Raw genomic sequence first — 27,566 nt, 5'->3', positions numbered from 1 at the left:
CAACCTTTGCCTTCCAGCCATTTTAAAGGGAGAAGAAACACCTAATTTTCATGTGATAAATTCACAAAAGTAGTTTGGTGCCTGGAAGTTAGCCTCTGCAGCGTTCAGCATAGGGAAACAGACTCAGTCGCGCTCAGCAAATTGTTCCATGCTGCCAAAACCAGGTATTGCTGCAAAGTGTTTCACCCCATGGGCAGGATTTGTGGCAGAATGGCAGAAAACGGGTGTAACAGATTGCTGGTGGGGAGCAGGGGGAATTCACAGAGAAACCAAAATTTGGGCTTGAGTTCATGGCTGGAATTGGCCCACTGAGTCCTGCTGGGGCCGGGTTTTATGCACTTTAGCATGAGAATGACCTCAGGGTATCACTTCTATCAGAGTCACATCCACAAGTGTGGCTTAGTGTTAAAACCCATAATTCACCTCTTAACACTCTAATTTCAATTGCCTCTACTTCTTAGCCAGAACTGGAAAGGGGAGCAAACGCTACTGGAATAAGCTGATAGCAGCCCAAGTGCATTATTTGCAATGATGCTTCGGACTTGCTGCTTACATTTCCTACAGCCATATCTGCAGGAGTGGGACAGTTTGCACTGGCAAACGTTTGGTGGCCATCCTCGGGCACCAATTCATTTACCAAGCAGAAAGATATGGCTTCAGGGGAAGTGAATACTACCACCTCTGGATGGTAACAGCCTAAACCAGAAAAATCCCAGTTGGGTCAACTAAGTGCCTTATTTAAAGTGAACTGAAAGCCCCTATTTGCATCTCAGCCTTCTATGAACCTAAAAAGTTTCAGTGCTGTGACTCAGCTTGGGCTGCTGTAAACTTCAGGCAAAAGGAGGATGGGAGAAGGTGGCAGTAATACATACTACAACGACCAGAGGGAGTGTGACAGAAGATCAAGGAGGAACAGAGAAGACCACCGAGATAATAAGATAGATTTTTAAGAGTATCTTTCCTCCAGGATCCTGTTGAAACCTGCTCATTTCCCCCAAAAGCCATGCACAGTGTTGCGCCCACTCTTCTGAGCCACCTGAGGTTGTATCCACTCAGAGCTGAAAGTGGATCTTGGTGCATTTGTACCAGCACAAAAAGAGGCCCACCTCTCAATCCAGGCTAAACCAGAACTAAATCCTGGACGAGGCTAGATGCTTAGGAAGTCTCAGACAGCTACCGAGAAGCTCTCTTTGCAGAAACAGCAGGTTTTCTATTTCCAGCATCCGTGGGATGTTGTGCCACCAGCAAAAAATATCCCTGAGACATTTTCTTACCCCTTTTCTGATTTTCTGCAGAGAATAATCCCAGAAAAACTTCCTTACTGAACTACCTTGCAAAAGTGAGCTGGCAGGGGACTGCAGCCTAATTCACCTTATGTAACTTCAGGCATATCTTGAGCTTTTTTTTTTTTTTTTTTTTTTTTACTCCTTGTTACTGCGTTCATTCACTGTGCTTGCTGGGCTAGCACCAAAGCCAGTGTTTCTCAAAGTTTTGACTAGTGAGTCACACTTTCCAGATAAAATGGGTGGTATTTGACAAATAGATCTCCTCCAGCTTCCCTGACCCTTCCCACCAAGGCTGGCAAGTGCCCGTGGGCATAACAGCTGGGCCTCTAACATGGCACTACCTCTGCAATGACTCCTCTAGTTCACCCACGCCCACCTGGCCATCAGGGTTGTTAAAGATGGATGGAAACAACCGAACAGTCTTTACAACATGTTTCTGATGCCCTTTTGCTTTGGCCTAATTCTTCTGTCATGGATCAGGACTAACAGTTTCCAACCAGCACAAGATAAAAACAAAGAACTGCCCTGAAAAGCCAAACACCAGGGAACAACAGCATCAGAACACCACCAAGCAGATGGGCTCAGGATAAAAAGAAAAAAAAGCAGCACCTGTCCGTGAGGAGCTTTTTTGTGTTGTTTTTTAAGCATGGTGAAAAGGTATTTCAGGATAAGGGCAGCCAAATGGTTTGCTGATGTTTATGGACTTTCACATTTCTAAGGAAGAAAATGCAGATGGAGCACATCTGAAAAAAATATGAAAAATTACAGAACTGGAAATTGCTTTCTGTAACAACTTCAAAGCATATCTTATTTTATAAGCATCCTTCTTTTTGCATGACATATGATAGCTATTTTGTAATTCTTCCCCTTAAGGAAACAGAAGTGTTTCAGCACCTTCTATATAATTTAATAGCAATTTATGTGCCTGCTACGGTAGGAGAGAGACTGTTTTTCCGGGAAAAGCAAAAAATACTACAGCTTTTTCAAGTCTTTGCCATGGGTCCTACTCAGTTATGAATTGGACTCAGTTTCTATCCCCCATTAATTTTGACTGTATTTTCCTCTGAAAAGAGCATTTCTTTCTCTTCAGGACAAATTATTTGAAAATTCTTATGTGTTTCCTAATTTAAAACTGCATCCTTCAGTAATGATTGCTAATTATCTCAGAAAGCACATTCTGCAGCCCGGGCAGGCAACACAAGATCATCGCACCCGCAGGCTGGGGCATGCCAAGGCAAGGGGGGACTGTGGAAGAGCTGTGGGACCACTTGCCCGCTGTCATGACTTGGTGGGAGCATTGGGCTGGGCTCTCGAGACATCCAGGAGCCTACGCGGAGACGCCACTCTGCCTTGGTCTGCCCACCCCTCCTGCGCACGACCGGTCTGGCTGTGCAGCGTAAGCCAGCTGGAGGCAGCGAGCCCTTGGCATCGCTGAACCGCTGCTCATCCTTGGCACTGCCAGGGTTCTCTGGAGCCTGCTGCGTGTTCCTGCATCCCTGACATGGAGCCAGCTGGACAGCCCATTGAGCACTCACTCTCCTGGCTCCACCAGCTACTTCGGCATCTGTCAGGCTGATTTGCCCAGAGCAATCTGGGAGCCTGTGATTTTCTGGATCCCCGTGCTCCTTTCCTATACTGATTTCTTGGGGAGTGCTAAAATCTAAAGCAAAATCTAGGCAGGAACACATGCTCGACAGCCAGTCAACTAATCTCAATTTAACCCCACAGACACCAAAGTTTTAAGCTGGAAACATACCTTATTTCCAAAGTTTGCTGCTGCACGCGTTCAGGGGAACAGCCGTCTTATTTGAGCTGTACACCTTTAGCACCTCTCCCACATCCAGCCCCTTCCAAAAGCCTGGAGCTGCTGTACTGTGCCCCTGGAAAAGCCCAGGATGTCTGGCCTGCCCAGCACAAGTCATGGAGTTCAGCACAGAAGAAAGAGCAGCGGGGTTATCCTGCTCACAGTCACTGCTGCTGAAGGTGTTGTCCCTTTGCTGCTGGCCTGTCTAACCCTCAGGCATTCAATGGAGAAGGAGGAAAAGCCATTTTGGCAGAGCAAGAACTCAGCTAAGTATTTGGCTGCTATGCAGAAGACAACCATCCTTCAGAACCATGTTTCAGTCACGCTTCTCCCGTTTTTGTCCCTTTCATCTTTTGTTGCCTGCAACAACTGGTTGTCTGGTTCCCCCTAGTAGATTTCTGAAACTATTTGGGTCAAGTAATAATCACCAAAGTACAAGAGACGTCTGCATATGAGATTCTCAAAGAACTACACCCTGCAATTGTTAAACTCTAACAAAAGGCTTTATGTAACTTATTCTAAACTTGGTCACAGAATAGTACTGAACTCCCATTCACCAACCCCTAATTAATTGCTTAATTGTCAATACCTCCTTTGGTTAAAAATAATGCTCAAGCCACTTTCTATGTCTAAATTACTGTTGAAACTGGATAGACTTCTGTTAGCCAAGAGAAACAAATGGAAAATTACACTTTTGGTGAAGAGAGGCAGCATTAGGTTTCAATTAGGGCTCAGTCCAGCAGGAAAATGGGGAGGGAACTCTGAAAATGATGAGGCAAAACCTTCTAATTATCTATTCCTTTTGTGTTGGATCCTGGGCTGTGTACCACAAGTAATAATGCATTACTCCAGTCCAACAATTCTGCAGGCCTAATTTTGGTATCAATAGTATTTGGAAAAATCAATCCCACCCTCTTTTCAGTACTTCTGAGCTGTATTATCACTGAGAAAAAATTTCTAAAGGCCCAATTTACTTTCCACCAGTGTCAATGCTAATTTCCCTGCCCAGGGCTCCCAACTGGTGTGACCAACCCCATTCTCACAGCCTCACCTGTGGCTCTTGCAACACAGCACAAAGGTTCCCCACCTTGCAGCATCAGCCTTGCTGGGAAGCTATAGCATGTGGCTGCTGAGTTACAGCAAGAGAGTAGACAAAAACACTCCTGGGGTCAGAGCAAAACATCAAAGTCTACACTCTGAGGCTATATTATTGCCTAGCCTCCTTAGAAAACAGTAATTTACATGTCAATAAAGAAAATATTTACATTTGGAGCTTACAAATGCTGCCATGCTGGCCCAGCCTATTGAGGCAGCAGCTTTCTGCTCTTCATGTGACAGCTGTTTGAGTCTTTGTGAAGGGCAATATTTAACCCGGTCACAGGCCCGTGCAAAGCACAAACCTGCAACAGCCATTGACCGAGGCATCCCTGAGGAGACCAGTATCACAACAGAAGTCAGCAGCACTTGAGATTTGCCCCTACCCTGCCCTCAGAGGCACATGTCCATTCCCTGAGCTGTGGCAGGATAGCAGATGGTCACAGACTGATCTCCAGACCTGGGTCACGCACTCAGACAAAGGCTGTGTGGGTACAGGTCAGAAAAGCTGGCCGTGCTGTTTTACAAAAGCCTGAAAATATCCCATCAGATGAATGGGGTGACTTCAGAATTCCAAGCAGATATAACGTACTCATGTGGGGTTTTAATAAGGTTTGATTTTATCTTATATAAATAAGACAAGGCATGGAATCATAATGCATATTCCAGACACAACAGCAATACGATAGTAAAGGGCTCGCAAGTTATAAAGAAGCCTGTAAGGCTTCCTCAGAAATGGAGTAATCAGATGGCTGCCAGGTCATAAACTAATTCCCCTATCCTCATTTGGCTGTTGAACAAATAAAATAACATTAGAGGTATCTAACTGCATATACTCTATTAACATGCTAGCTTCAGCATATTTCAAAGAACAATAAAACAATGTCTGTGGCCTTGGAGAGGGACAAATGAGAAATATTTCCTTTCATTTTTAACACCGTCCTTTCTTTTTTCATTGGTGAGCCCAATTACAGAGCCATGATGAGACTATAAATTCTTAATACTGCTCCCCTGGCAATTTGTACTTGTGAAGCATTTTCTTAGGTAGAACTGTATTATGGAAGCAATAACGTTTTCACCAGCACAAGCACAAATGGATCGCATCTTATATAATCTGGCTGAGCAGAAGAAGTCTCAAAAAATTAATTCAGTCCATGAGCAACTCTTCACAACATACAAATACAAAAGCCTACATCATAAAAATGCAATAGCTAGAGACCAGCTTAGCTCGATTACTTCTTTTTACTGCCTTAACTTCCAACAGCCGAAGCTGGAAAGAACTGGACTCATGAAAACAGCAAATAAGAAACGTTTACTGGATATTGCATTAAAGGCAGGACGTACCATAAACCATGGGTGGAATTAGTTCTTGATTGTAACCTGTTCCTGTTTAAGATGACTGCTAATACAACTCTGGATGCAAGGTACCAAAAAGAACAAAAGGCCTATATTTAAGAGAGTTGTGCTGTCACAGGAATCCCATCTACCACCACTACCTCCGTCTTCAAGTTGTCTAGCCCCCAAAGTAGGTAAGCACAGGTCAGACAAGGGATATGTAAATTGCACAGCATTGCTTTCTCCAGCCATACCATATATAAAATGCTATCACTGGCTCACTCTTCACTTCTCTGCAAATAAAAGTACCTCTCAATCAGATGAGACAGCTAGCTGTGTTCACCGCCAGGCTACTTGTTCCCAAGTCCATCATCCTGGTTTCTTGCTCTGCTCTGCCTTTTAGTTTGTATTTCTGCACCTGCAGTAAAATCCCTCCATAGCTCATTAAAGAAATACATCTGCAAATGTGTGACACAGCGATTAGGAGCAATGAAACTGAGCATATGAAAATCCTGGTCTTGGTGCAGGGCTAAGATACCTGAGGGCAGCCCAGAACAACGTTAGGTTGATGATTACTGAGACTGTACAGAAACACATACCTTTCCTCCCTAGACCCCATAGCCTGCTGATGATCACAGATGTGGCTCAGACAGTCTGGAGGCCAGACAACAGAATCTCATTAAGGGTATTGATCTTTTGCAAGTGCAGGTGTGTTTAAAGAAAGAGAGAGAGCACGCATGACAGCACATTCTCTGGATCTCTCTTTCATCAGAGAGAGCAGCACTTGTCCCTTCGCCTGTTGCAGGCTGCCCTAATGGTACCTGGCTGCTCGGGCACAGGCTAGCAGAGTCTCCTGTCACAGCTGGCAGCCAGCACTAGATGCCTCGCAGCAAAGGGCGAGTGCAAGACCCCCTGATTAGGCAGGCACTGGGTACTCACAAGTTTCAACCTAGCCTTTGCAAACTAGAAGCTGTATTAAGTCCTTTCCAATTACGCCCCAAATATATCTTTTCTAGCAGCTGGAATTTGCATTAGGTAAGGTTGTTCGTCTGCGTCAAACCAGTGCCGGTGACTGCCAAACTCTTGTGGATGTTGCTGTGAAACTCTCCCAGTCCCTATTCTCAAGCCCCTGTTAATTCAGCTGTGAGCTCGTTTATCTGTGCAGTCCAACTACCACTTTCAGTGACCCAGTTACACGGCTGACTATTGCCCCTGAACAAAAGTAATGAGATAACACAGCGAAGCGTAGACTGCACTAAAAAAATGAGTCTTAATAACAAAAAGCAGCTTGAGTCCCCTTCCCAATACCTTCTGATTACATGTATTACGCTGACACCAAGTTCATGCGCACACCATCCCCTTTCTGTTCAGCCTTAGAAACGCAGTCAGTAAAAGGGCCCTTAAAGGACTTGCCAATGTGACGGACAGATTCTGCCATCCTTAATAATGCTATTTTAGTGCTGCCTTTATGCATGCTATTTACCTTACAAGTGAACAGCACACCAAAGTGAAGGTATGATTAAGGCAAAAGGCAAGAATTAGCTTAACTAGCTTAACACCAAGAATGGGAAATGGAAGAGGAAAGCTAAGATGTGTCAGCCTTAGCCCACCTGGTTATGGCTGCACTGCTTCAAGCTATAAAACCAGACACATCAATCTCAGTTTCTGCAGTTTTCATCATCTTACCATTACCAGGTGATGAGCTACCCCTGGCATCCCAGCAGCTCTGGAAGGAGGACTTGTAAAGGGCGTAACAGTGGAACAGAGATTGGGGAAGGATGAAACAGTGAGTTTCTCCTTGAGTCAGGTTCGCAGGTGTGCTGGCAACAAGGTAAATATTACCTGTGTTTGTCAACTTGGTTAACTGCATATTGCCTGTAAGAATTCTGTGTCACTCCCCCTTATTTATTTTTAGATTACTGCATTAGAAGTAAGGATATTAATCTTGCTCTGTACAAGAGATGTTACATTTCCTTCTAGGACATTTGAAAGTGTTGCCCTTAGTTTAATAACACGTTTTTATTCTCAGCATGTTGCTTCTTCCCTGCCAATATTTCAGCTTCATCATGAATTTGTGAACCATCCCTCTGGTGAGAATCAGCTCTAGACTGAGAAAGAAAATTCCTACATTTATTTGTCTCTCAGTTTATAGAAGATACATTTATATTTCATAAGGGAGGATTTTATCCTGAAAAATTATCATAAATTAGATTGACATTTGTTCAGTCAATGAGAATTTGATGCACATATAGACCTAGACTAGGTAAAAGGGTATTACATCAAAGGCCATTTAGGCTTCCTTTACATGCAGGAATGTCTGCAGTGGGTTTTTCAAGCACCACGGAGAGTGCCCAGCACCCACTGACATCTTGAAATATCTTTGGAAAATCCGGCCCTCCACAAAAAGAGATCAGAACAAACTATAACCAAAAAAAACCCATTCTATGAAAGGAAATGTAATAATCAAAACAAGGGTAGCTAAAGCTATGATCACAATGCAAAGGGAATTATTTGGGGCGGAGCAGTCTCTTGGGCTTGTATTGCCAGGAGATAGCTGGGACACTGCCATTAGGAAGAATTAGACAAGTGTAATTGTCCCTGGACAACAGTATCTTTCTTAGGTAGAATCCACCACCATTCCTTCTGCTCTTAATTCTGCAATGGCTGTTAGATAGAACTGGTTTCCTAATGCAGACTCTCCTGTTAATTTTATGTTTTCTGATAAGGTACAAGAGCAATCCTTCCCAGAGCGTAGCTCACCGTCACCATTCCCCCTCCTTCGCAAGCATTCAACCCGAGAGATCTCAGGGGCCCTTCTGATCTTAATATTGCAAATTATTTCTTAAAAAGAATTACAAACACTTCTGAGAGGAAGACATTAAAAAAGCAATGTGCCCAACACTCCCAAGTATGGGACTATGGCTAGACAGTAAAACAGAAATTAAAATCCCTACTCCTATACTTAACATTCAAAGAGGTTAACTCCACAAACTAAAGCATATGGTGATAAAATAACAAGGTAATGCAAAGACATCTTAAATACCAAATTGCAAAAAAACCCCAAACACGACTAAAATTTAAAATCTGCTTCTCTGTAGGGGTAAAATATCTCTATCTATTAGTTTGCATTCCTCTGCCAGGGTTATTAGTGCCTTTTTCTGTTACTTATAGACAAGTTCTGCATGGGAGGAGAATAACACAAAAATTATGTGGGAATTTTTCTATATTCAGAGTTTATGTCTGCTGTTAGTGGAAGGAAGACCAAGTGTCCACTAAGTATAAGACATCAAGGCGTTGCAAAAAATATACCAGCCATGTCACATACCTAAGAAAGATTCTCCCCAAGACAGGAGTATTTAAGGGGATCCTTACGGAAAAGACAAATGAAAGTGATGAGAAGAAACACCAGCTTGTGTAAGATGACTTCAGAGGGACTTCGAGCTTGCCAGAGGTTTGTAAATTTTATACTACAAAACTGAGCAGACTTGGGAGAAATTTCTTATGAGTCTTCCTGAGTTATTGAAGTACACTGCCAATTTTATTGGCAAGAGCATGAAGATGACTATAATTCACCTGTTACAGGCAAAACTTTTGAGGCTTAGGATTTAGGAAAGATTTAGATGCTCCGCTACCTACCACAGCAGTGGATTTAATTACCAAGTCACAAAACATGGTAAATTGAATGTGCTTCTCACTGTGAGGTGGTGATGAAGAGTGGGAGAAACTGGCATAAGTAAGAGGAAGAAATAATTTGGATGGAAAAATGAGTAATTGCAGAGCTCCCACACAAAACTACCCCAGACAATCTGGGGAATTTCAGGTCTTTTCATTGTGGAAACCTATCTACGAACTACCAAGGGGAAGAGGCTCATTCCCCACAGCACCAGGAGCAGCTGTGGTTGTCCTGGCTGCATGACACTGAAGAGATGGAGTTTGTTTGTTTGAACTTACTCGTCTTCTTTTTGAGTTGTGGCACACATTTTACCCGACCTTCTAACAGAGTGCAAGTTTAACCAGTTCCAGGATGATACTGAGAGACCATAGACTGTTCCTACAAGGAGGTGGAAAGGTGGGAATAAACACGGAGGCTCCTGCTGCTGTGGAGTAACATTACTCCATGGATACCTGAACAGCTGTGGTCCAATCACAGCTATAATAATGACCATATATGAGTGACCTGAAAAACACTACAAATCCAAAACTATAATTAAATTGCTAGCACACCAAACCAATGTGATGTTGGTAGTACCACTGGCATGTTTCAACTTGGGGCATATTTACAGGATCAAGCTTTTCCATTTTGACTGTGAGGGCACAGAAAAGCATATGTAAGCTGACTAGAGATAAACACAGTTTCATGTAAGACAGCACAGTATGCCAAGACTATACAGTAAAGGCAATGCCGCAATATTGCAAGAACATCAACGGACCTTGGAATACGCTGAAATCTGGGATAGTTTACACAACTGCATAGCGTTCTGCAACATCTATGGGAGGATCGCACATTCCCAAGTCATTGGTTTCAGCGTGAGCGTGTACATGTCTTTCTGCCCCAATAACCAGATTATTTAATAAGAGTCTTACCTTGTTCACACCATCTGCCATCGCTTGCAGCGTTAGCTCTCTAGGTCCATCCACCGTCTTCCCATTATCAGTTGGTCCCCAGCTGGCACTATATATATCTATGACTTGAGGCATATGACTGATAGAGGAAGCCTCAATAATGTCTGTCATAAATGGCTGGTCGAGCATTCGAATACCTGCCGATTTAATCAACATGAACGTGAATTATACATTACCCAGCACAAAATGAAATCTCAGCACCTGGAGAAGTCCCACAGTTACAGGTATTTTACTTCTCTGGCAGTTTCACCCACTCAGTAATTCCGCACTCGCCATTCACATTTCACCAGGGTGTGCTTGGCCGGCAGGATGCCAGCACTTAAACACCAGCTACAGCAATGCCCAGAAAGAGAGAGTGCTTTATAGTTAGCTAACTACATTGCGTTTTCCATCTATTTGAAAACACTTTAAAAACAGTAGTATTCAGCAATCTCAGCATTTCATAGTGTTGAAGCAATATTATTTACAATAGTATTTTGTAACAACTAGGGAAAGGATTAAGGCCTCCCCATCTCTAATTTATACTCAGTGATGCACCGACCCTTCATTTTTCAAGTCATTTTCCTGTTTATTTTGGTTCTTCTCTAGAATTTAATCAGAGAGGGGAAACACACTACACAATGATTTCCTGGAAAAATATAATTGTGTCAACATGCAGATGTAATAGCAAAACATGGCCAAAGCTAACTAAAACCTGCTTCCTTTAACCCATACAGCAGTAAAAATCAAGTCAGAGTCCTAATGATACAATCCTCGCACAAGCCAACTTCATAAACCCTCAGTGTTGGCCCTAAGCAAGCCAGAGAGTGTGACCAAGACCAAAACAGCACAAGCTGTTACATCCACCATGCCCCCCACACAGGGCAGTTTCACCGACAGACAACCTCTTGGTGGCCTTTGGATGAGACCTGAGTAACCAGGGGTACATTCCAACTCTCATTGGTAGCCTTAAGTTGCAGTTCAGTTTTTCCCAACAGTTTTAGGACACAGAAATCACTACCGCTGTGAATGGCAGCGAGGACCCCGATTTAGAAGCCAGTGCTTTTACTATATTAAATACAAAATCCATGTGCCAAATGCGAGGCTGGAGCAAGTGGTATAAACCTCGACTAGAAACCAGGCCAAATCTGGATATTCCTGATCTGCTAATTCAAGCTAGAAATTATGAAGTCAAACTCAATGAGTTTAAGAAATGCTTTCACATGCTTTTAAAATGAGGTTCGGCACTGAAACCACGGAATTAATTATTGAGCCTGGGGAGGCAGGGGAGCCACAGGAGGAGCCAAGCCATCTGGTTTGACTCTAGGGCAAAAAAGACAGACAAGAAGCAAAACACACGATGCCCCAGATCCTTCGTTACCAATTTCCAATTCCACCTTCCACAGACCCTGAACCATGCCAGCAGCACTCTCAGCTCTAATCAACTTCCACGTTCCCGCTGCCCACACGATGGTGCTACAGGTGCGTACTGTCCTCAGGCAGGAAAGGCTGGCACTTTGAAAAATCTGTGGGGATTTTGAACGAAGTGGAGAAGCACAGAAAATGATTTGTAGGCTGTTGGTCAGCAAAAGAGGCTTTCACCTCTTGATTTTTAAGCAATTATCTTGAAGTTATAAAGTTGTACTAATAATACAAATGAGGTCCCGTAAAAATCCCATACTTAATTCACATTCATCTAAAAGTGGCTATTGTCAGAATGTAAGTTTTGGAAAATGTCCCATCCCTGAAGGGGACGCTACTATTACTGAAGAAAGGGGAAAAGCACTAGACCTGCCTTACTAGCAGTAAGCTAGTAAGTGAGTTACTAGCTCTCAGTGATTGAGTTACTAGCTCTCAGTGATACTTCTTGGGGTAACAGCTTAGCAACATTGCTTGGTGCCCTCCTACAGTGGAGATTCAGCCTTCCATCACGTAGGCGACAAGGTGAAAGGCAGCCTCCCCCAGACTCTTCTGACACCGGGGTGAAACGGGGACTGGCCAAGCAGAGCAGAGATGCTCATGCACACACACTGTAAACCAGTCCCAGGAAGCAATGGATACATCCACACTGGTGTTTTGGTGTGGACTGGGAATGAAAATGAAATTTATAAGCATCTATCTCTGTTCGCTGTGCCTCAGTTCTCATCATGAAACAGTCTTACAGTGGGAAAACTAGATTTCTTCAGATTAAACTAAACCGATGCATGCTGTTCAAGAGCCTAACTCACTCCAAGCCTGTATTCAGTCTCTCAGTGCAGACAAGAGCTAGTTAGAAGTAAAAATACCCAACACACCCGCAGTATGAATGCTGGGTCCTAGGCACCACCCATTTCATTCTGTGCATCTGCTCCTACCACTCTGCATCACTTGTTAAAATAAAGAAAACCAACCACTGCAGAGATTCACAGCACTGCAGGCCCTGCCCTGTGAGAGCCTAAAGAATAAGAGCAGCACAGGATTTGCCTTTTCAAATAGTTCCTAAGTTCCTAAGCAGGAATTTGTATTTTACCTCCTGCGAAATGAGATTTGTCACAAATGATACTGCAGCTACGCAGGGAAGCAGCAGTGAAAATCAGTACACAAACAGGAGCTGGCATAAGAAGGAACAGAGCTGTTCCTTTGCAATGTCATTAAAGAGGCTCTATAAGGCCCTCAATTGAAAAGGCAAAGCCATGGAGAAATTCCTCTCCCCAGCTGCTGTGAAAAGTAATAAACACATGGCCCAGTGCCAAGCTGCAGTTGGGTCCTGGGCAACGCTCCCTGTCTCTGCTGGGAAAGCTCTGCCTGAGGCACAGCGTGTTAAGGACCACTGACACCTTGAACTGCTACCGTACCTGCTACCTTGGAGTTGTACGCAACTCCCACGCCGCAGATGTTGTTGTTGGCCGCAGCAGACACCTCTCCCGCACACCTTGTCCCATGGCTGCAGAAGGGAAGACAGAGACACCATGTGAATCCCAGCTAATACACGTGCTGAGTGGAGGTGGATCACCATGGTCTTGTTTTCGCCTCGCAGTCAGCTCCCAGTGCTTCAGAGGAAAACCGTTCCATGGCCAAGTGTTGAATGCTGCCCTTGGATACTCAGATGAGCTCACTCCTTCCTAAAGCAGGAGATAATCAACTTCCCCTCTGCAGTATGAGGGATGCTTGCTCTGAGATTAACGTGCATACTTATGCTGCATTCGGTTGTAAAGTTATTCAGACCTTTTCTTTTTAAGTCTGTCAAACAGGTTCTGCCTTGTTACCAGCTATTAGTCAGCAGAAACAGGCCATTGACAAAACAGTGTAAAATAAGATCAATATTAATTCCTTTGGGTTTGTGACTTGACAGTGTGACACCCGTTATTTTGAACCCCACAGAACAGAGCGTGATCCCCTTTTTGCTGTTCAAACACGTGCAAGGAGCGTATCCCTGCCCACAAAAGAAATGCTACGGAATGAGGGGGTGCAATATCAAGCTGGAGTAGCAGAGGGGAGGACCATGATGGTCGCTGCACTCCTCAGCAGCGGAGCTGTGGCCTGGCTAGCCAGGCCCAAAACTGGCCAAACCTAAGGGCATGTGCGTCGCTCTCCTCCAGTGCCTAATTCCCAGGAGAGCTGGCAAGGCGCTCCAGCTGTCAGCTCACAGAGTTACTGCTTTCTGCTCAAGTGGGAAATGTCTCTGCTCTGACACAGGGGTCCAGGTTCAGGTTGACACATGGCATTTCAAGAACACTTGGCATCTGTGAAGTGCTTTACAGCTCTTAACGGAGACCCTGTAACTGGCAGTGCCTCTGAGGCAGTCCTGCAGGAAGGCAGACTGCATTTCCCTTCCTCCTAATTCACCACAGAAATTAAACCACAGAGAAGATAAATATGGACGATATAATCTAGTTTTTAAAAAATAGCACAGCAGCAGTGAAACCAGTGAAACCTGTCAGTTTTTTTAAGTTTAAGATGTTGAATTAATATGAATCCATCCTACCGCTCACATCAATCCACTCTGAGTTAAAACTGCATTGCTCCTACAGCAACCTAAGGACTCGTGCAATTAGCAGTGCTGTGCTATAAAGGCTATACGGAGTACCAGATCAACCATCCCAGGAGGCAGCAGAACTGTTTTGTTTTATTAATCTTTTTTTTCCCCCCCTCTCCTTTTAAGCACCTCTGGCAAAGGTGAGTGTAACATTAATGAAGAGGTGAGAAGCAACACATTCTTTTTCCTGCTGTAGTTGGAAGAATATATTTTTAAAAGCAGCTCCATGAAAGAAAATCAGTGGCCTTGAATGTACAGTGTCTCAATCATGAAAGGGAGAAGATCTTATGTGAGTTCCTTTCACAAATGGGGCAGAGAGGACAGTGATACAGAATTCTTATTCAGCTGCTGGAGAAATTTCTTTCAACAATCAAGCAGATTTTCCCTCATGCCCTTGTTCAAGGAACTGTGAAAAAAATATACCGTTGCTAGGCATTCATTATCTAGTCACCTGTGGTCTAGCTGCAAGCCACAGAGCAGAATAAATGGCTTTGTTAAAAAATTGTCTTGACCGATGCTGGGGTGCAAAAGAATTGGTGACACTGCCAGGTGAGCTCTTTCTCTCACAGAGGGAAAAACTGTATTAGGACCTTACTGGTGAGAAGATTTTGTCAAGGGTCCTTCTCCCCATCTCATCTCCCCAGTGCACTGGCCTGCATGATAGGGACTGCAAGCAGACCTGTTCCTGCAGCTCAGGGTTTAGATACTGTGCTGCTGACTGGAGACAAAAAAAATCACATGTGAGTTAGTGGAAAAGCATTTGGTTGAATTATTAATGGCAAATAGCAGACTTTTCCAATTTAGCCCTATCCGCTGTTCATATATCATTGATAAACCCATTGTGGTTTCTATGAAGTGACCCATGCCATGGGCACAAATCACAGCTTCTCTCTCTCCAGCGTTCACCCCTTCACCACTATTTCAGTGTTTATAACAAAGGAATAGAAAACAATTATTTTCACCTATGAATAAATTACTTCAAAGGTAAACCATACATTAGCATGCAGAGAAAGTGTTCTATAAACATTATATAAATGCAAACATTTTACATGAACATTCATGAAAAACTAAGGTAGGAGAGGGTGATTCAATTGAAAAACAGTTTTGCCTTCATCTGGTTTAAATAACACATCTGTACTAGTTATGAAAATTTCACTTTGCTTTGTCTTTGAAACTATTTCTATTTCTAAAACCCACTGCCAAGGCTATTCTAATGCCCTTCTATTGACGTATTTTTTAGAAGAGTCAAAGATGGCACAGATTTCATCGAGGTTCCTTTTCATCTGGTTTGAAATGCTTCTGCAGACAACAAAGGACAGGATCCATCCTTTCTAACTTCAGCTGCCTGCAGGGGAGGGCTGTGTAGAGCTGCACTCTCAATAGCTGGGACAATCTGCCTATCTTGATCACTTTAGTTGCTTGCATTGGGCAGCAGTCAAACATGCAAAGCTCAGAGGGACACTTTTGTGGGGCAAACGACATCCCCTTTTTACTCACATGACATTGTCAGTTTCTGAGCACTTGAGTGTTTGCACAAGTGAAAGCGTTCCCCTGCTTTGGGGAGAGTGCCACTCTGCCTGCATCCGAACACGCCAAGAACCAGCAGCAGTGCCGTGACTTCTCCCTGACACTTGTGCCGTAACACTGCAGGTAGAAAGAGCTGCTAAATCGGTTTATACAAATTCTCAATTATTATGTTGTTTTGTTGTTTCCATTGCATCGATTGAAAAAGGAGGAGGAGCAGAGTAGGTGTTTTTGCCTTGTTAATGACCACTGTCTGGAAGCCGAGGGGAGCTCTTTCCTTGACTCAGTGATATTTTGTCTGGATCCAGAATAGGTAAAGGACATTTCTACCTCTGAAGAATATGGGGTTCCAGGACAGAGAATAATTTTTGCCCTGATAACTCATATCTGAGTGAAAGAATATACAGAATACAAAGGCTACAGGAGTAGAAATAATTATTGGCTATTTGTATCATGGCAGAAATTTGCAATTGCAGTGCTCTGGGATGGGAAGCCCTGAATCGTTCCTTCTGCATGCTCACAACAAGAAATCAGGGGGCCGTACAGACACATCAAGCTACTGCTGACTCCTGTGGGTACCTCTGCACTGCACAACATGGTGCATGCCAAGGTACTGGATGTGGTTCAGGGGAAGTGCGTGTTAAAAATGACAGGCGGTATCCAAAGTTGTTCCTAAAAACCACTGTGAGTGCTGTGGGGCTGCCTCTGCTTTTGGCAACAGGGCTTGGTTCAGGTTCCTTCACTGCTCAAACACAGCCCTGCCCAGTACTGCACCCACTGTCCCCTTATCCTGGCTTGGTCCCCAGGCTGTGGGTCTGAACACAGTCAAGCAGTCGGTGTGGTAACCACGGGAATAAATCCCTCAGCTACCCAGTCATCTATGTGCCTCTCCCTGTAACAGCAGCCAAACTGCTGGACTGCAATTCCCCGCCTAAGGCACCACACTCTCCCCTTCCAAAACCCACCCCGCTTGGTTTCATAGGCCAGTAGCTGCTAGATGCAAAGGCCAAAGTGCTTCCAGAAGCCTTAAAAAGCACAAAGTAGAAGGGGAATCTGTGCTTACAAGCATAGCAGCTGCAATTAATGAAATACTCCATGCAAAAACCTATCCTTTTTTTTCTTAAAGTGTAATGACACTTTGCACATGCAGCTGGCAGCTCACAAAAGCCCCTTGGTGAACAGTCCTCTGCTTCTTGTTCCACAAATCACTTGAATTGCTCACATAGAAATGTATTCTTTATGGAAAAAGGGATATTATGCTATCCTATTTTGAGTCTGATTCTCCTGCATGCATAAAATTCGATGGGAGATATAACACTGACTGCAAACTGAGCAAAACGGAGCCTTTACTGCAGGTTTCTCTGAATGGCTTTTCTGTGTAACTACTCTCTTCCCAGACGCACCTGTGCGGCTACACATATGGATAGACAGACTGTGTCACAGGTAGACAGTTGTAACCTACCAGTAATAATAATCCAGGAGTCAAAAGCTATGACAATAGCTTATATATGAGCACATCAGCTTGATTAACAGCATAGCAAAGAAATGCACAGAATAAAACATAGTCACAACTACTCCTGAACAGCTGGATATGGTGTGTTGGTTTGCATCTTAGCCTGGAGAAAACATGAAATCTTGCAAAGCCTTCTTGAATCATGCAGGAAGGAAAGGGCTGCTTTACTGAATGTGTTGCTCCCATGATTTACCTTGCAAGGCAAAAAATTCCCTGTCTCACCAAAGAAATCTCAAGGTTCATGACAATGAATACTATACTTCCTAGATATCCAATTTTTGGGAAAGAATAACGAAAGAAACCTGCAAAGCAAATCCTGCATTGTTTTCCTCCTCCTGAATTGAGCTCCCCATCCCCTCAAGAAAATAAATAGAAAAAACCCACCCTGAATCATGTTGTTCTCAATGATTACAGATCGGGTCACCGGTGACCATGCTGTTCCACCCTGGATTCTTCACTTGGGTGTCTGAAGTTAGCCAGAGGCACCTGGGGCCAGAGACCATAACCCTTGCCACATCCAGGATGCGTGAGGCCCATTTTATGAGACTCCAGGAGGTAATTCTGCCTCCAGGGCCACCTTGCAGAACACGTGAGGACTGCAAACTGTGCCCCACTATAAAATACTTGATAGCAGCACAATCAGTGTTAATGGGGCTTGGCAGAAAACACTTAGTTTTATGAAGTTCCACACTGAAAATGACAGAAGCTACCATTACCCACTAAAGCTAAATTTAATTTTCCTCCGTGCTGCTCCAGAGCTAAGTGATACCTTTCTCCTACAAAGATCCTTTGCATAAATAAAGTGAGAAAGGCAGCAGACCTTCACAAATTAGAGCCCTAGTCTTTCTCCAACTTTCCATTCACTAATTGGATTCATACTAGTTTAAAAGTGTCAGATGCCCTTTCCTGAAATGAAGGAGAAATCTCATTGGCATCTTGCTTCGGCTGAAAAATGGCAGGACTACAAAGGAAGACATAACAGCTCCTAAATCTGTTTGATCCGTTCCAGGAAGCCTGTGTCTGAGGTGGAAGCACAGCTGCTCCACTTCTTTGTTATGTCACTCTGACAGAACTGAAATTAATTTGTTTAGAAATAAAAACAAAACCCTCATACAAAACTCTGAGACCATCCATACATAAATTAGAGATGAAAACCACATTAAATAGGCTTGAAATATTTTCTGATAAGCACCAAGACTGAGCCCTGAAACATTTAGAAGTTTTCAAATTCTCAGTGGTGCTGCCATGTAAATGCTTGCAACATCAGTTATGTTTACATCCAGAATACATTTGGAAATTTCATCGAAAATATCCTGAAACCATTTTTGCAAATCCAAGCTAGAACCTGAGACCCTGAGGAGTATGCTGCAGAGCCAGAGATGCTGGATGCAGAGATCACCGGGTATAAACACACCTTATAGGTGTGCCTTGGACTCTGCACCCTTGCCCACATTAGCATCTTGCTAGGAGCCTGACAGAAAGGGCTTTTTCATGGGACAGATGCAGAACTCAGGGCACACATGTTTTTTAAAGAGCTGTTGAAACATCTTCCATTTTAAGAAAAAATAAGTTTAGGGAAGCAAAAAAGCCACACTTTCCAAAATCTGAAGCCTTTTGTTCTGAGCCATTCTTATCTAAACCATACCTTGAGGATCAGCCCTTCTCCTGCTGAAACTGGGTAAGTTCAGAACACACTGAAGGAGGAGTGGGCTGTGGGCAATCACGATGTGTTCAGGGGCAATAACACAACAAGAACAGCTGCACTGTTGGTTCCAGGTTTATAAACACAATGGAACAGGTTCCCAGTAGAGTACATGGACTTCAATTCCTCCAACAGCTAGAAATAACTCTGAATCAGCCCTGAAATGCCACCCATGCAGACTGTCCTTAAATCAAGTTGAAAAGACAGACAATCCAGAACTTAACATATGATTTAATTGTTTTTAAACTGGTCATTCTACACCATGCTGCTTTTCTGCCCTCTTAAGTCTATGAACAGGTGAAAAGACTTTTTTCCCCCCAAAGCCTTTTCCTGTCTCTAGCTTACTCCCTTTAAAATTAGCAGTGATACTGCCTCAGACATGATAGACTGGAAACCAGTTTATACAGATCTGGGTTACCCTCACATCCTAGGAGAGCTGACAGAAAAAGGTATGTGGCTATTACGTGTTCAAACAATCTAAATATATACTCTTCTGAAGCAGCAACTTCATTTATAAAATGTTTGTTCGGTTCTGTTTAGAGGTTACCTAAAAACCATGAAGTCATAATTAACCTCTAATTTTCAAGCAGTAGTGAGACTACAGCTTCTGTTCTGGCAACCCCTGAATTTAGTAGAAAACAGGCATTCCACAACTACCAGGAAATACTTGCAATTTCTTTAGCAAACCAAAGCAAAGAGTAGGCTGATCAAAATCCATTACCTGTTAAACCAGTCGTCTGTATAGCGGGGGTAGGGGTAGGGGTCATTACTGCTGAAGTCGTAGCTGGCTTTGGCATTCTGCAAAACACAAAGTTGTTCAGTAAGTCAGCAGGAAAACAGATACGCAGGGCAAAGCGGAACACAAATTGAAGGGGGGAGCTGAGAATCATTAGCAAACTTTGTCCACTTCATTCTGTGCGATGCATCTGGACACAAACCAGTCCTTGTTGTGCTGTGCCACTTCCCACACCAGCCACCTGGGGAAAGATGCTTTCTGGAGTGCAAAGCCTCCTGCAGACCATTAGTATTTCCAAACTGTGGGCTAATTGGTGAGGTGGTGTGAGAGCTCTGGTTACTGCCGAGGGACCGTTCACCAACACTCACAACAGTATATAGGTGTTGGGCTATTTGGTGTGGCAGGACAAAAGTTAAATCCCATTTCCCGAACAGTGGCGGAAGTGACCACACTTGAGTCCGTCACATAGAACTATTTTTTCAAAAACTCATTTGTGGTACTACAACAGACAGATTTCTAGAAGCCTTTCAATGCCTAAGAACATACATTTATCAAAATTCAAATGTAAAAACTGCATTAATGGTCAGCACATATGCCTGAAAATCCCTTTGCATATTTTCTTGGTCCTTTAGTTGTCTGAACAGCTTCACAAATGCAGCTTTCAGGCGCTTTTCAAAATGTCAGCTCACGTCTCTGCTTTTCATATAAATCTAATCGTTTCTGATTTTGCCCTATCAGCAGAGTTAAGGACACTCAGCAACTTTCGGATGCTAAATCTGAGAAACAAATGGAAAGTTTCAGAAAGTCAAGTGCCATCTTCCTTCTTCTCTCTTAATGAAAAAATAAATAAAGGGTGACTGAAATTAAGCTTTTAAAAATATTTAGAAGCTTCCTCTCAAGTGTATGTTCACAGAGTTTATATTTTAATAAACACTATACTCAAGGAACATAATTATGTTAATTCTTAATTAATGTGTACGTGCATTCTTTCTAAGATTTGGCTGAGCATGCTATTGAAGATAATTTGAGACTCGTGAATGAATAGCTTCGCTCCTAAAAACATTCCCCTTCAGCAGATTCTCAGTTCCTGGGGTACAGGAATAGACAGTCCATTGGTAGCACCAAAGTCTTTGGGCTTTGGATTCAAAACTCCTAACTCCCCCAAACTTGTGCCAGAACGAAACAGGGACAACACTGTCCTTGATCCTTGGAGGGCAAAAGTAAGTATCTTTCAAGTTACTGTACAGTGATTTTTTGGGGTGATCATTTCAGAAAGCCTCATTGCTTAGATTCAGCATGGACAATAAACAGTTTGCAGCATTTGAATGGCACAGAGATCTGCAGAATGGTTATCACACGGCTTGATGCTGTTCTCAGCTCAGACACAGGTGAATATCCTTGTTGATCTCTCCGTATCTCTAAACCAAGGCCCTGATTTTCAGCCTGAAGATGCCTTCCAATATTGTCAGCTATAGCCACAAATTCGCAGGGCTTCTAAGTCTCTGTGACCAGGTGTGTTTAATTTACCTCTTTAATTACCACAACTGCTTATACAGCACTCTGAATGGCACAGATTTGTATGAACTAAGAGTAACCAGAACATGACTTTTCAGCCAGGGAAAGAAGGGGAATCTGACAGTGGTCTATAAATCATGAATAGCACAGAGAAGGTGGACAGGGAGTTATTATTTACTGCTTCTCATAATGCAAGAACTAGCAGGAATCCGTAGCAATCACTAGAGGGGAGATTTAGAAGCAGTAGTGAACAAGAAGTACTACTTTTCCACAGAACATGTGATGAGTTACAAAAGTCACTGTCCCCCAGCAATGCAGAGGTTCAAAGCCTGAACGAAATAAAAAAGTGGTTAGACAAATTAGCAGAAGATAAATCTGGAAGAGATATTAGATGCTGTGCTTCCTCCTTCTCTAACAGTCCATGAAACAGTGAATGTAGAAGCTGGGAGGCCATAATCAGGTAGACAGGAGACAGTCTCTGACTAGGTGACCATACTGGTCCCCAAGCATCTGCTGCTGGCCACCGGCTGGGGGCAGGATCTTGAGCTAGAAGCCTTCGGGCCTCACCCAGTGTGCCTGACAAAAGCCACGTGGCACAGACGTCCCATCTTAATGCCACAGAGCAAGTCTGAATTCTGCAGTGTCCAGGGGAGTGGTGACAAGGATTTGTGCAAGGGGCCGGGTTTCATCCAACACATGGCAGTAAAAGAAAATGAGCTTGTCAGCAGAAGATCCAGTCCTGTTCTTTATTAACGAGTGCAGTTATCTGCTCCTACCAGGGCAAGCTGGAGAATCACATCCTACAGTAAAGTCAAAATAGAAACGATGACTCTCTCGGAGTAATTTAATTAGCAGATAAAACCTACTCTGTCACAGAGTTTAGCTTGGCAACCTTTGGAGAGAAATGCATTTCAATCACAAATTAATGAAACTTCACTGCCTTGGACCAGACGTGGCCTAGAAACTATGCAGACTGCAAATAACTAAGCTTAGCTGCAGTGATTTCAGATTGCTTCTTTCAGGTAAGTATGGTCTAACTCACTACTAAATGCAATTAGTTCAATACATTGCCAGTTTCTTATTCAGTCAGAAGCTCTGTTTTCACTCTAAAAATATTGTGCGGGCGAGAATTTAAACTCAGTTGCGGGTCTGCTGTGTTTTTTTCCCATCTGGAAGAAATGCAGTCCTACTTACATAGAAGACCCTAAGCTCACAGTGGGTCTGGTGAGACTGAATTTTCAGGACATCATCAGACATGCAAGCACCTTGTGGTACCTATCAACCACTCTAGAATTCCCTTGTGCAAAAATTACACACGGAAAAGCCCTTCTAGCTGTGCAGATGTACCACTCATAGCCAGAGTAGCAACAGGCAAAGGAATTCCAGCATGAAAGATTCAGCCACCCTACAGCAGACTGCAGCTCTGCTGTATGTCCCATGAACCCAAATGTCAGCTTATGGAAAGGTTGCTTTAGGCAGGCTATAAACAAAGTTTGCAGCACTCTTCCACATCCTGTGTCTCTTACTTGCTTGATTTTGGATCACTGCACTCAAAGGAAAAAGATATCTAATGTGGCAGGAACCATCCACAAAGGGCAAAATTAAGAAGAATTCTTGGAAAGAAAGCAACTGCTGACTGCACAATTTATCTTCATTAGGACCTTTGAGAAAAGACAGTGAGTTTCAGCTTCATGAAGGAATATTCCGCCCACACTATGGAAGCAGTGGAACAGGCAATGAAACAGCAGCGACAAGTACAAATGGACTGCTTCAGGTTCCTAATTTAAAGATCAAATCCTCAAACATCTAAGCCTCAACCTTTTTTAATTATTTTTTTTTTAAAAGCACAAACCGGTGACAAATTAAATCAGTTTCAACACCGGACCAAAAAGGGAACTGCTTCAGTGGATAGCTAGAATATTTCATCTTGTGTTTTGAGAAGTGAGTATTAAAATCTGTGGTCTACCATTCTCCTCCACAGGCTGGACTCCCCATCAGGCAGCAAGTGGGAACTTATTGCTAGGATTTAATCAGGGTAGGAAACCAGGAGGTGGCAACCAAAACCAGTGCAGATGAGGATCTGCAACGGCATACTGAAATGAAAACACTTTGCTTTTCAATTCAGGTGACTCAGTTCCCAGTTTTAATGCAAAATCGTCTGGCAGTTAATTCTCCTAGACTTGAAGTGTCTAATATTTGGTTTTCAAGGTAATTGCCTGGTCTTTTTCACCAGGGAGCAACTCCAGCCACCAATCTTAGGCACTGATCACAGACTGCAGTCCAGCCTTAGACTAGTCATTAGGCACACAGTGCCAGAATGAGATAATCCTATCCCTCAGGTTCAATCAAAACCAGTTTGTTGTTGCAAAGCAGTTAGAACCTGATGTTTATCAGTCACCATCTATACACAATTACTTATAAATAATGTCTATTATATAATTAAAATGCTATTACAGAAAGGAATGGTATCGTATTTTAAGGCATATCTCTATTTTTCCTTCCTAGCCACTACCCCAAATAAGATGCTAACAGAAGAGTACTGGATGAGCGGGTGAGATTCTTTCAATCTTTTATTAAGTAATGGCTTATATACCACGACATGAATAGACTACTTTTGCCTATGTATAAAATTCTGCTTGCCTTAAAAATAATCTTAGACTGACATTTCCCAAAGAACTTGCCTGTACTTTTAAAAATACATGCAGTAAAACCTTCTGTGTAAAACATTCATTATGTAAAATATGACAATAACAATATATCAGTTGTCCCATGTGTTGCTCAGATGTATAATAAAATTATGTACCTTGAATAATGCAGCAAGCCCATAATTTTTTATATGGCTTTACAAGCCTCTGAAGCATAATTCACACACACTTCTCTTTTTCTCTGTGACTCAAGAAATGTGCCTATGCTCACATGCCAGTCCAGGAGACAAACAATTAAAGACACAAGTCCCACTGGTCACAGTCTGATTCTATTCATGATGTTAAAGCACTGCTGAATTTAGCCCAGAGATTTGTGTCTTTTAAAAGAGGAGAAAGATTTTTAACACAGGTGGCATCTGGTCATAGCCTCTTCAGGCAACTGCAAATCCTTAGAGAGCTGAGGCAGAAAGATACCTTTTGCCTGTTTGATTTCTTTACTGATCCAAAGAGTGAGCAAACCCCTGGGCTCAAATTACAACATATAACATCTCAGAGGAACTGTTCTAAAATAACACCGAATGTCATGTGGAAAAATGAAATTCAGTTTTGTACACACAAGCTTTAAGAAAATGGAATACGCTCACCAGGAGGCAACATTTTTCCTAGGAGAGGTGCTGTAAGGCACACAGGTCACTAATGAAAAACTGAGGCACTGTTGCTAAGTCAGTAGTCAGTACAGTAAGCCCTTTTCTCTCTGCCATGGGAAACACGCTATTTTGCTTTGTTTTGTGGATTATTTTTTTTTAAATGGACATGAAAAAAACCTGCAACTTCTTAAATAGCTCTGCCTTTACATGAACTCATTTACATATCCTATATTACTATCCAGCAAATTCAGAGCTGCATTCAAGACCTTGTGGAGACCGAGAATACATCCACAAAATAATGGGCCATGGTCAAAAATATTAACCTTAAAGAGCAAATTCATTGCCGGCAAATGCTGTCATCTCCCTCCAGAAACATCAGCCTTTTACCCCGTTTTTACAGGTGCATCACAAAAGTAAAAAGACACAGCCAGACACCAACAGCCAGATCTTGAATAATGGATAAGACTGCAGCACACTCTTGCGCCGTCCTTTTCAAAACAGTCACTGAATAATAATACATTGAGCATCATTTTAAACGCATTGAGCAGAGAAGTGTGCTGGGTCCTGAATAACACCTGAGGTGCCCATAAGCCGTCCCAGTATTCCAGTTTCAGGTATTCACTAGTGTCCCTGCCTGCCACAGACAGAGCAAGTACAGAGCACACTGCAATGGTGATTTCTGTTTGTAGTTACTTCACTTTCCTCAACATTCACCAAGCATCTGGGATTAGGTCAAAAGCAAATCTAGTGCAATTATAGCCAAAAGAGGATAAATTGACTACACACAACAGGTGACTACTGCTTAATTTAGAATAGTAAAAATAGTTGAGATAACAAGCAGTAACAATTCTAATCCTCCAGTTCTTAGAACTTATAGGAAGACAGGCTGGCTGTCCAACCTCTGATGTAACTTTGTATTTTGCAAAGCTGAAACTTTTTTCACTGCTTAGGTTTAAAAACAAACAAAAAATGCGGCCAAAAAACCTCATGGAGTCTCATGTTAACTCTTACATTTCTCTTAATTAAGACAGCATTATGTTTAAAATTACAGTTATGAAGAAAAACAGTTTCACCAAGATCATCTTACATTGTGTTCTTTCTCTACATTGAACAGATTTCGTTTGTCAAGCAACTGATGTTCCTCTCTACGTATCACTTGGCACTACAATGTCACATAACCTCTTGTTTTTTTCAGCACTAACTTCCTTCCTACTTCCCCTGCAGACAAATCAGAAAACCAGCATGAGTTACATTGCTGGCTGGTGCTCTCCAGCACGTATCTTCAAAAAGAAAGGCTGGGGATAAACAACTTTTTATTTCACATGGGCATAAAGCACCTGGGCAGTACAGCGGTGATGTATACCACACAGGTAGATCTAAGCACAAACTTTTTAAAGCTTCAAAGAACAGAAGAAATGATCAATTCCATTTGTAGGTACCAACACTGTTGAATGTTTTTCCAGTAAACAAAATGGAATTGCAAACACATCCAACTAAATGCCATCTAACTCTCTGCAGCTGTTTGCTAATGCTCAGCTCAGGGGTATATAGTCAAAGAGGACACAAAAAAAAAAAAAAAAAGAAAGAATCACAAATATGCAAAGAAAATTTAGGCTGGGCAGAATTTTTAAGTAGTGGAGAATTACTTTTTTTTTTCCTAACAAAAGTTTTAATAAATAAAACCAGTTTATTGAGATACTCTCCATTTCCTCCAGCGGAGCCTGCATCTTCACCTGACATAGGAAAAAGCCTAAGAAATTGAGTCAGGCATGAGACTTTATTAAAAAGAAAGCAGCCAAATGAACTTGTGCTTGTAATAAAGAGGCTGCTTCACAATTCACCTCTTGGCATTCTTAGCCTGCTCCACAATTTTCAAGTTGATGTGGAGGAAAGCTGAAGCACATCACCAGTTGTTAATTACTTGGATCCACAGCTCTGAAGGCAACAGCAAGTTAACCTACAAAAAACCCGAAACCTATTTCTGCTCAGTCAAACATTCCTTAATTTTCAGAGGGGCTGCAAAAAAATCTTCAAGCTATACCTACAACATACTGAAGGGGTACTGAATGTTCATAGGGAGGCATATTGCTAAGACAACAAAATTAGTACAATAAAAATAAATTAGGCAGCTAGTTACTGTTAAAGATTTTCAGGGCATGTAGCAAATTTAAAGCTTTAAAGTTTCAGGCTGTGGAATGAACTCCTTGATATCTTTAATTTGGGGGGGAGGGGGAAGAAAAAACCTGGCATCTAACTGGCTAGAGATAAATTGGATTATTTTATCATAAAAGCAAATACAAACACTGTAATGACTTTTACTGAAACATACTGTGAACACACGTTTCATCTAGCTTTAGTGTTCCATTTTATTAAAAACCTGGCACACGCTTCCTTGCCAATACATGGATCTTTTCTGCCTTCAGATACTTTGATTACGTATTAGCATGACCTACTGAAGTTGAGAGAGCAATAGAGGTATAAAGCTGGCAGCAGAGAAATGAGGTTCAGGTCCATTATTCTTTGTTATATTCCTGTAAGAAATAACTGACAAGTTTGTCCATACATGAGACACACGCCGGGTGCTGAGCTGCAGCACAGGTTGTGTTGGCAGTGTTTTGATGGCAGCCAGCACTTACAGCCTCTTGGAGGGATGAGCTGGAACTGAAGGGAGCTAAGCCCTCCTGTTCCTGCCCATGAGCCCAGACTACAATCTACCAAAATCTGCCATGGGCTCTCGCACCAAACACAGCCCGCTGGGTTCAGATCACACCCAGCATAGAGGTCTCTGAAGTGGGAAATGGTGGATAAGGGATAATTTCTTCCGTCACTGTAAGAAAATCTATAGCTCAGTTTTCCATACAAACTCAGCAGTCATTTGAATCCAGTCACTTAGCATGACACAGTCTGGGTGAAGAGTGACCACGTGCACTGGGAGAGCAAACACTTCCCTGCTGCTGTGCGTGGCTAGAGGGTGCTGACACCCACATCACTCTTGTGACCGCAAAGGCTGTGCAGTCACAGTCGTTAAAAACTGATCAATTATCAGCAATTTGCACAGAAAAGTGCAGGAATACTGGACATGCAGTTATAATGGCATAAACCAAATTTGGCAGGATATTCAGGATGACCACTTTAACAGGTTACACC

At 42.7% G+C, this 27,566-nt stretch overlaps 1 protein-coding gene across 1 annotated transcript in view; it reads right to left on the bottom strand.

Annotated features, from left to right (window-relative positions):
• The window catches only part of PCSK2 (proprotein convertase subtilisin/kexin type 2), a 107,568-nt gene that overhangs the window by 12,408 nt on the left and 67,594 nt on the right, over positions 1-27,566 (bottom strand). Inside the window, exons 6-8 of the mRNA XM_037405791.1 lie at positions 19,598-19,674; positions 12,957-13,045; positions 10,105-10,280 (exon numbers count right to left, since the gene is read on the bottom strand). Coding sequence (XP_037261688.1) covers positions 10,105-10,280; positions 12,957-13,045; positions 19,598-19,674 — 342 coding nt within the window. The remainder of the gene's footprint in view (positions 1-10,104; positions 10,281-12,956; positions 13,046-19,597; positions 19,675-27,566) is intronic.

This window comes from Falco rusticolus, chromosome 12 (genome assembly GCF_015220075.1).
Source record: "Falco rusticolus isolate bFalRus1 chromosome 12, bFalRus1.pri, whole genome shotgun sequence".
Lineage (NCBI taxonomy): Eukaryota > Metazoa > Chordata > Aves > Falconiformes > Falconidae > Falco > Falco rusticolus.
The sequence above is the reverse complement of the archived record's forward strand: the minus strand, read 5'-3'. Positions and strand labels throughout refer to the sequence as shown.